Source organism: Ipomoea triloba, chromosome 4 (genome assembly GCF_003576645.1).
Source record: "Ipomoea triloba cultivar NCNSP0323 chromosome 4, ASM357664v1".
In the NCBI taxonomy this organism is placed as follows: Eukaryota; Viridiplantae; Streptophyta; class Magnoliopsida; order Solanales; family Convolvulaceae; genus Ipomoea; species Ipomoea triloba.
In genome coordinates, this window is record NC_044919.1 from 21,301,226 (window position 1) to 21,310,286 (window position 9,061).

General features: G+C 34.7%; 1 protein-coding gene across 1 annotated transcript; it reads right to left on the reverse strand.

Moving 5' to 3' along the window:
• Positions 1 to 760: 760 nt before the first annotated feature.
• Positions 761 to 8,508, reverse strand: LOC116016572 (glyoxysomal fatty acid beta-oxidation multifunctional protein MFP-a). The gene is made up of 18 exons (XM_031256903.1): positions 8,278 to 8,508; positions 6,491 to 6,562; positions 6,345 to 6,410; positions 6,210 to 6,266; positions 6,045 to 6,112; positions 5,889 to 5,970; positions 5,419 to 5,474; positions 5,005 to 5,307; positions 4,837 to 4,923; positions 4,029 to 4,203; positions 3,816 to 3,937; positions 3,569 to 3,732; positions 3,233 to 3,487; positions 2,995 to 3,116; positions 2,761 to 2,882; positions 2,495 to 2,643; positions 2,261 to 2,399; positions 761 to 1,038 (listed from the first exon to the last, which is right to left on the reverse strand). Exons 1-18 carry the CDS (start codon positions 8,372 to 8,374, stop codon positions 1,003 to 1,005), a joined length of 2,172 nt encoding a protein of 723 aa, XP_031112763.1. The 5' UTR covers positions 8,375 to 8,508; the 3' UTR covers positions 761 to 1,002.
• Between the last annotated feature and the right edge of the window lie 553 nt (positions 8,509 to 9,061).

A 9,061-nucleotide genomic window follows, 5' to 3' on the forward strand; every position in this document is an offset into this window, starting at 1 on the left:
TACCGGCACGACGACACCTAGTGGGGTGGGATGAGTTTGAAATAGTCCACCCGATGCGAATTGGGAGCGGGTGAAAACAATATAAGGTAAATCGGCTGATATATAATAAAATTAAGAAAAAGAAAAGCAATTTTAACCGCTGAAAATGATAAAAATAACTATAATAGTGCCTAGCGAGATGAGTTATTTTGTTGATGATAAATACGAATACGAACCCACCACAGCACACAGGTACAAATTTTAAAAATCACTCATGTCCTATCTAAAAAAAAAACGAAACAAAACAAAAAACTCCACACATGTTCAGTAACATAGCTAATTTATTAATTTATCATTTAATTTTAATTTATTTAACCACTATTATTGTTTGACTTGATTAAACAACTACTATGAGTGTTTAGTTAATCAGCTTTTTGTAACAACTTGCTCCAAAGCGCTAAAATTTAAAAAACTGCTCTAAGCAATTTTTTTGATCAGTCTTTTGAGAAAATAAATTATAATCTTAAAAAGTATTTTGCATGTAATCAACTATCAATTATTTTACAAAATATCTTTCTACAATCCGCTAATGCCATCAGCTATTTACCAAAAACTCTATAATAATTCACTTTCCATGTTTATAAAATAAAATATATACTGCTTTAAAAAGGCAATTGATCTTTTCATTTATTTAAAAAAGAATTCAAGCACGTGTATAAATTATACCCAATCAAATGAATGAAATGATGCATCCACCACCACCATCATCATGGAAGCAAACTTCCAACAAAAGCAACTTTTGATATTTTATTATTAAGAAATTTTTATGTGATTGGTGACACATTATCGACTAGACAACTACTACAACCTGGCACCTGCCGTTACATTATAGTCCTCACTTGTATTATTTCTCACCTTCAAAATAGTTCATACACAGATCAATTCCTCATTTCCTTCTTAGTAAAGATAAAACACAATAATACCAATAAAGATATAACAAGACGCCACTCTGATGATTTGATCTTAAAGGCGAGACTTTCCTGGGTCCATTTTCAAACTCTGCCACAACCACAAACGTCATTCATCAGCAACAAAAATTTCTCACAAACCAAATAGGCAATAGCTATTGAGCACATTACATAACATATCGGGTAATTATACTACCGAATAATGTTGATTATGACATCTAATTGATATATATAGGCTTGGTTCACAAATCTTAGCCATACAAAATAAGTCATCAATCATGGCCCTGTTTGGTAAATAATTAGCCTATCAACTAATTTTGGCTTATTTGACCACTATTAGTTGTTTGGTTAATAAGTTTTTTGTAACTCCAAAATGCTAAAATTTAAAAGGCTACTCAAAGCAGCCTTTTCAATTAGCTTTTTGAGAAAAGAAATTATACCAAACAGCTATCAGCTAACAGCTAATTTATAAAACAACTTTCTACAATCAGCTAATATTATCAACAAATCATATCTTCTAACCCAAACAGCCAACAGCCATTTACCAAACAGGGCCATGACTAAAAGTGAACACCCTAAATTCATGCGCATAATCAATAATCTAACTCCCATCAATAGAAGTTTATATAATATTAAATCATTTCATTTAAATAATAAATTATTATTATTATTAAATATAAAATTTTTTATTGTTTTGTTAATGTTTGGTGCTTTAATTTAGCAAGACAAACACTTGGTGTTGTGTTGTGCTCTGGGTGACTTGTACACTCATGCACAATATCGTGTGCATCGCAAAATATAACCAGAGTCGTGTACACACACGCCACGCATATGTATTATAGTGCGCACACACCAAGCTTACAATACACACACATCACATGAACCCAATGTGCGCACTAGGCCACGACGAGGTGCATACATACGACGAAAACCCAAGAACGACAGTACAAATGCACACTGTTCAAACAATAGACAATTAAAAAATGCAAAAATTAATTTGAGTCCAAGTGTAAATAAATCCAAATTACCCCTCTAAAAATTACCTAAATTAAAAAACAAAATAAAAATCATAAAACCGCAGCCACATATATTCTAAATGGGGAGTCCAAATTTACATAGTTTTTATATAGAAGGGTGTTCTCATATAAACGTGAATCTATATATATATATATATATATATATATATATATATATATAATATTTTGTTTTTGCTGTAGCATTAACTGACAAGTATATGCACAGAGCCAAAAGTAGACAAATTATAGTGCAATGAATAGTCGTTTTCAGATAGTGAAAAATATGAGAACACTTACCAGAGGAGCACCCTTGGCAGCTCTTTCAGCCAAGTAAGAACATGGCTCAAAGAAACCTCCATACATTTTTGACCACTCATTCAACTTTGAGTAAATGTACTTTGACCCCAGAGTGTCAGCCCAAAACAAGACCCCTCCCCTGATACACAAATTGTTGTGATCAATAATTGCAGGTATATGTATAGTAGATAGATTCATTGAGCAACCGAGTCTCGGATAAATTGACAGACCGACCTGTAAGGAGGGAAACCCATGCCCATCACAGCAGCAATGTCCAGATCAGAAGCTTTGATAGCAATACCTTCAGCAAGTACTCTACAGGCTTCATTCACCACTGGCAAAAATGTCATCTCCACAATATCTTTGTCCGAAAGTTTCATCAACTGGATAATCAAGTTCGGCTCATATTTTAGTAGAGGGCACAGTATTATCATCTACTAACAAACAATTTATTATAGTATCGTTAACTATCTAGAGGGAAGGAAGGATTGACGGAAGACCTTAGGGTCAATGGAGACACCAGACATCTCTCTTGCCTTCTCGATATATTTTTTTATTTCAGGGTCGGGGCTGGCTTTGCGCCTGTCATCGTAAATATAAAATCCTCTACGAGTGGCTTCACCTGTAACATTTGCAAGACCCATATTCACCTCCTTGACAATTTTACGAAAAAAACGATAAACTGATTGAAAAGTTAACATAGCATGATTGATCTCATTAGGAAAGAATGATACCTCCCCTTTTGTCGTCTTGCATGAGTGGTATCAACATGGATTTATAAGTTCTTTCTGGAAAATTCATCACGTATTGGCCTCCAGTTGCAATTGCAACACCAAAGCCAACAAGATCACACAATCTGCATATAATAAATTAACAAAACAATTGAGCCCATACACCTCAATAAACATATTCATCCATATAAAGCAGCTTATAGTGACTAGTGAGGTTAAATTTCAGCAGGAAATGCACTACCTAAAGGGGCCCATGGGCATTCCGAATTTGGTAATTGCTTTATCTATCTTGTAAGGATCTGCACCCCGCTCAACAAGCAGGAGAGCAGCTTGCGTGTAAGGAAAGAACATCCTGTTGACAGCAAACCCCGTGCAATTTCCAACTACAACAGGGGTTTTCCTTATCTTTTTTCCAACATCTAGCAAGTCGACAATTGCTTGAGGAGAAGTTTTTTGAGTGCGAACAATTTCCAGAAGTGGCATCACATGAGCCGGACTGCATTAAGAACAGAGCAATCATTGAAGCAACAAAGAAACATAGGTATAAATCTTATCTTAAATCACCAGTAGATATTACCTGAAAAAGTGGGCACCAATAATACGGTCCTGTGATCTAGTTTTCTCTCCAATTAAGTTTAAGTCAATGGTAGAGGTGTTACTTGCAAGAATGCAATGCGGAGGGCAATACTTTTCAAGATCAGCAAATATTTTCTGCTTTAAGTTTATGTCCTCAATAACAGCCTGTTTTGAAGCAAAATACTATGAGATACGAAAACAGAAAAAGAGTGGAAATCATTTAACTAAACTTTGAACGTATGCATTACCTCAATAACCATGTCCACATCTCTAAAGCTTTCATAGTCAAGGGTACCTTTTAGTAGAGAAAAAGTTTTTTCAAACTTCTCTTGACTCATTCTCCCCTTCTTAACACGGCTTTGCAGATTTGCTGAGTAGTTGGGGGTAATGGTCAAAATGTCAGATATTACATCTCATAGCAACTATTAAGCCACAAAATCACACAAAGACTGTTGCCTTACCTCTTACTCTACCAATTCCAGCTTGTAGAAATTTGTCATTAACTTCCTTCAGGATTACAGGATAGTTGCTAAGTATCAAAGCCGTTGCAATCCCGGAGCCCATCAAACCCCCTCCAAGAATTCCAACCTTCTTAATCTGTCTTGGTGCCAATCCTAGATCAGTTACACCTGGAACCTGTACACAAACCAAAATTGGTTCAAAAATGCCAAAACAAGCATTCATGTTTAATTTTCCACCAACTTCAAGCTGAAAATATTACTTATAAATATAAGATCTCTATACAGTTCCAATACAAATAAATATAAGATCTCTATACAGTTCCAATACATAGAAATAGATAGAGATACAATCTATTGTAATCTATTATAGAATAATATATTCTCTCTTTCGTTAGTTTCTCACATATTTTGCTCCCACCTCACTGGTGAGTGGTGGGTATTTGCCACTTGTCAAGTTTTTTAATCCCTCAATTTCAACTTTGATCATTACAATTGATCTGTCTTATGTAGTATACCATAATTAAATATCAACCAACAACAGAAGCATCGTATCGATCACACGTGTTAATAATACCAACTTAAGACCCACTTTTGAGAAATGTATCATAATTTTCAAAAACAGCAGGAAAGATGTGTCATAACAGTAATCCACACTTAAGTGAAAAATATATATATATAATTTACATCTAAATGTATTGAAAGTAAAGTCACACGCTACTCAAAGTGCTATTCATTGTGTAACTATTTATGACTATATTCATATGCACAGTATATGGTTTTTGTTAATAAAACTATCAATTTTCCTTACCTTTGTGGTTCCACGTTGAGAAAAGAAAACGTGGACCAAGGCCTTGCATGTGTCTGAATACACAAGCTTTTGGAATTCTTCTGCCTCCTGTAAATATCAAATGCATGAATGATCACACACATTACTGTATCTTGACCAAAGGAAAAAGAGCTTGAGGAAGAATTAAACCTTCCAAAGGCCAGCACGTGGACCAGAAACTATACCCTCTTCAACAACATCAATGCAGACTAATGGATGGTTAAGGTTTGGAGCTTGCTTACGGATCTGAGCTCGAGCAAACTTTAGTATTTCCCTGGCCTCCCCAAGAGCCTCTATTTTGTCAGTCTTGTAGAGACTAGCAACCCAAGGTTTGCGTCTCTCCAACATATCTAGAGCCCAATGACGTGCAGTATCCAGTAATTCATTTGGTGAAACAACGGCATCCACAAGGCCCAAATTCAGGGCTTCCTGTCCTTTAACAGGCTTTGATGTCTAAGAGACAGGAGTAAAGGTATGAGAGAACAATATATAAGGTTTAAACAAAATAATCCAAGTTACATTGTTAATACTACTTTAAAATGGCAAATGCAAGCTAGAACTTACAAGCATCATCTCTAGAGCTTTAGCAAGACCTACAAGGCGTGGGAGCCGCTGTGTCCCTGACAATACACAAAATGATGAAATTGAACAGTGATAATCTGTGCTTAACATTGTAAGTAACAAGAATGCCACTTTATATTGCAATAGACTTCTGTGATATAACATATGATACCAATCTAAGAAATTCTTAAGTATTCCATTTTTCAAAGCCACTGCTCTATAGAAAATGTAATCAGATGGCGTTCTAATTAAACCAGGAGACAGAGCAAAGGAAAAGGTCAATTCAAAAAAGAAACTTGACTTCTGACAACTCTAAACCATTACCAGGAGGAAAAATAATTTTCAGCAGAAAGGGAGTTTCTTGATTCTAAAATATATCTCATGACTGCCACACACCACCATTTTTACAATTCACCTATAGGCAACTAACATCTATAGTGAATATAACAAGGTACTTAAGTTTGCCTTCATACCTCCAAAGCCGGGAATTATACCAAGCTGAAGTTCAGGTAAACCTAATTGTGCATTAGGAGTAGAAATACGCGCATGGCAACCCTGAAGGAAAGCAAAAAAGGTTATAGTATGGAATTATACAAAAATTAAGCAAATAACTAGATGCAAAAATTTACCATTGCAACTTCAAGTCCTCCACCTAAAGCAAGACCATCAATGGCTGCTACTGATGGTTTTTTCGAAGCTGACCGCCAAGATGGAGATGAATGATTAAAGAAGCAGTTATGACAGTGAAAATATAGAGAGCTTCAAGTTCAAAAATAAGAAGATCATGGAAATACCTTCCACTATGTCAGTTAGAATCTCCACTGACACAAAACCTGGCTTTGGTGCAGCAACTGTGATTTAATGATACAACATTAGGGAGAAAAATGATAACAATGCTAGGAAGAAATTAGTTATGATATAATCCATACCCTTTCCCCCTTGTAGTCCACCAAAGGCAGCGATATCAAAACCACCAGAAAACTTTCCTTTGGCACCTGTTAAACATTTTTATATACAAACATTCACACTTCAGCTATGTGCACTGAATACAAAAGAATCATATCAACAAACTTGCCTGTAACAACAACAGCCTTCACATCATCCCTTCTTAAGGCTTCTTCATAACTCTCCTTTAAGCTATTAAGCACTGGAAATTATACATAGTAAAAAGGAAGGTAAAAGTAAGATAGTAGACATGGGTTTAAGAGAATTTAGTTTGCAAATAAATAATTGCAAAGTTGGTGCCCTTCCCAATCCTCCATTACTAAACAACACCAAAAGCAAGCATACATCAGCAACTTAGATAATGAGCTTTGGCTCACTAAACATGGTTAGGGGTTTTAGTGAACAGAGCTTTCGACAAACTACTTGTGTTCGTGTTCGGTAAGCGTTCGTTTATTAAGCTAAACAAACATTAACAAACAAAATTTAGAGCTCGGTTCATAATCGAACAGAGTCTAAACAGTGGTAAGCTCATTTGCTAAGAGATCGTGAACAAGCTCGTTTGTGTTCGTTTAATAATGTTCGCGAACATGTTCACAAACATATATATATATATATATATATATATATATATATATATATATATAATGTTCGTGAATGTAGATTACGTGTTGTTCACGAACAAATTGTGATCATGAACATATGCTGGTGTTTGGTTATTCATTGTTCATGAACGTGATTGTTAACAAACATGTTCGTGAACATGTTTGTTAACGTTCGTGAATATGTTTGTGAACGTGTTTGTTAACGTTAACGAACACGTTCATGAACGTGTTCGCGAACGTTAACAAACACTAATGAATGCTTAACAAACGAACATGAACATGATTTTCAAAAACCTTAACAAACAAACACGAACATGAACAATCCAAAATCCTTAACAAACGAACACCAACAACCTCCGTTCGTTTATGTTCGGTTTATTAATACAAACAAACACGAACATGAACAATCCAAAATCCTTAACAAACGAACACCAACAACCTCCGTTCGTTTATGTTCGGTTTATTAATAGCCCTAAACATGGTGGCCGCAGAGGAAATACTCACTGCACGTTTGCACTTGTAGCATATGTTCATCACAGTCCCAATGAAGGTTCAGAAACTTTGAAGTAAAACTCATTGTTGCAAATGAGAGTTAATTCCACAGAAACAGGCATTCACCACACATTCAAATAATGTTCATCAAGGCTCATATAGCTATGTTAACTGGGGATTACAACATACCAATACGCATATAATACCCATCTTAATAAGAAAATTGCAATGGTGTTGACCATAATGAGGTCAGTCTACAGTAATTTTCTCCAAGAAATGGAAATTTTTTTCAGAAATAAAACAGTTCAAATCCAAGGGAATTATACTCTACTTAAGAGGTTTCAAATACAATTCCCCATGCCCAGATGTGACCAAAAAAATCAGTAGGTGTTAATTTAATTATGAAAATCAGAAAAGGAAAACAAAAAACTAACAATTCCTGAGTAACACCATACTGCAGCTATTCAATCAAGATAAATCCCAAAATTAAAAGTAATCCATCAATAATCATTTTTCATTTTAAACCCAGAAAGATTTGCTCAACTCTGGAAAATATCTAGTAAATGTTCTAAATATGTCGAAAGATCTGATTTTTACTCAGTAAAAACGACATGGGCAACCAAGATTAATCGAAACCCACTGTATAATTATAAACTGAAGAAGGAAAAATCAATTAGTCAATTACACCACCAATACTGCAATCCTAAAGGGAATTTTTCATTCATAATTACAGTGGCATGGTGATCATTATTCAGAAACTAATAAAATAACATTTCCAAACAAATTGAAAATTGGGAAATGGTAAGAACTGTAAATACCATACCATCAATGGAAAGGGAATTGACAGGAGGATTGATGATGGTGATGATAGCCACTCCATCAGCTCCAACCTCTAAGGTCGTTCTCCCTCTTGCAGCCATTATCTAGGATCTCAATGAAATGGGCTGTTTTATAATTTCTCCTTCTCCGTTTCCTTTTTTTCCAAGAATTGTTGAAATTTTCACAGAGGATCGGAAGGATATATACGGTGGGACGTGTTATTGCAGGAGGTGTCGTGACGGGACTGCGAAGCGTGGGTTAAGGGAGCGTTTGGATGGTGACTCGAATTTTCGGCACAAGATAAGGAGGCGGGATACTTAATCTTAATTAAAGCCTTTCTCACAAAAAGTAAAGCCTTGTCACACTTACACGACGTAAACTAGTTCCTTGAATTTTATAAATTAAAACTACTTTATACTTAGAATAATGTATATTATGTGTTAGATTAATAAAACTTCCGTAGTAAGATAATGTACTTTATGAATAAAAATAATGTACATTATGAGTTATAAAAATGTATGTTGCACTGGATCATGTGAAAAAAAATTATACGAAACGACATCATTTTTAGATTGTGGTCCACATAATTGTGTGGACCACGATCTAGCCAATAATTATTGCTTACATGACGTTTTGTTTAAAAAATAAAAATAAAGAGAATAGAATAAAATTTTAAAAATAATGAATTAATAAGAGAATAAATATATAATTATATGACGAATCATATTCTTGTATTTGGTTAGATCATGTAATAGAAAAACTAATATCATTTAACTAATCACAATGAC

Coding starts and splice junctions, on each gene's coding strand:
- LOC116016572 (XM_031256903.1), bottom strand. CDS start 8,374: ATGGCTGCAAGAGGGAGAACGACCTTAGAGGTTGGAGCTGATGGAGTG. Junction 5,971..6,044: donor GAGGACTTGAAGTTGCAATG/GTAAATTTTTGC, acceptor GCTTTCCTTCAG/GGTTGCCATGCGCGTATTTC. Junction 3,117..3,232: donor ATGCCCATGGGCCCCTTTAG/GTAGTGCATTTC, acceptor TATTATATGCAG/ATTGTGTGATCTTGTTGGCT.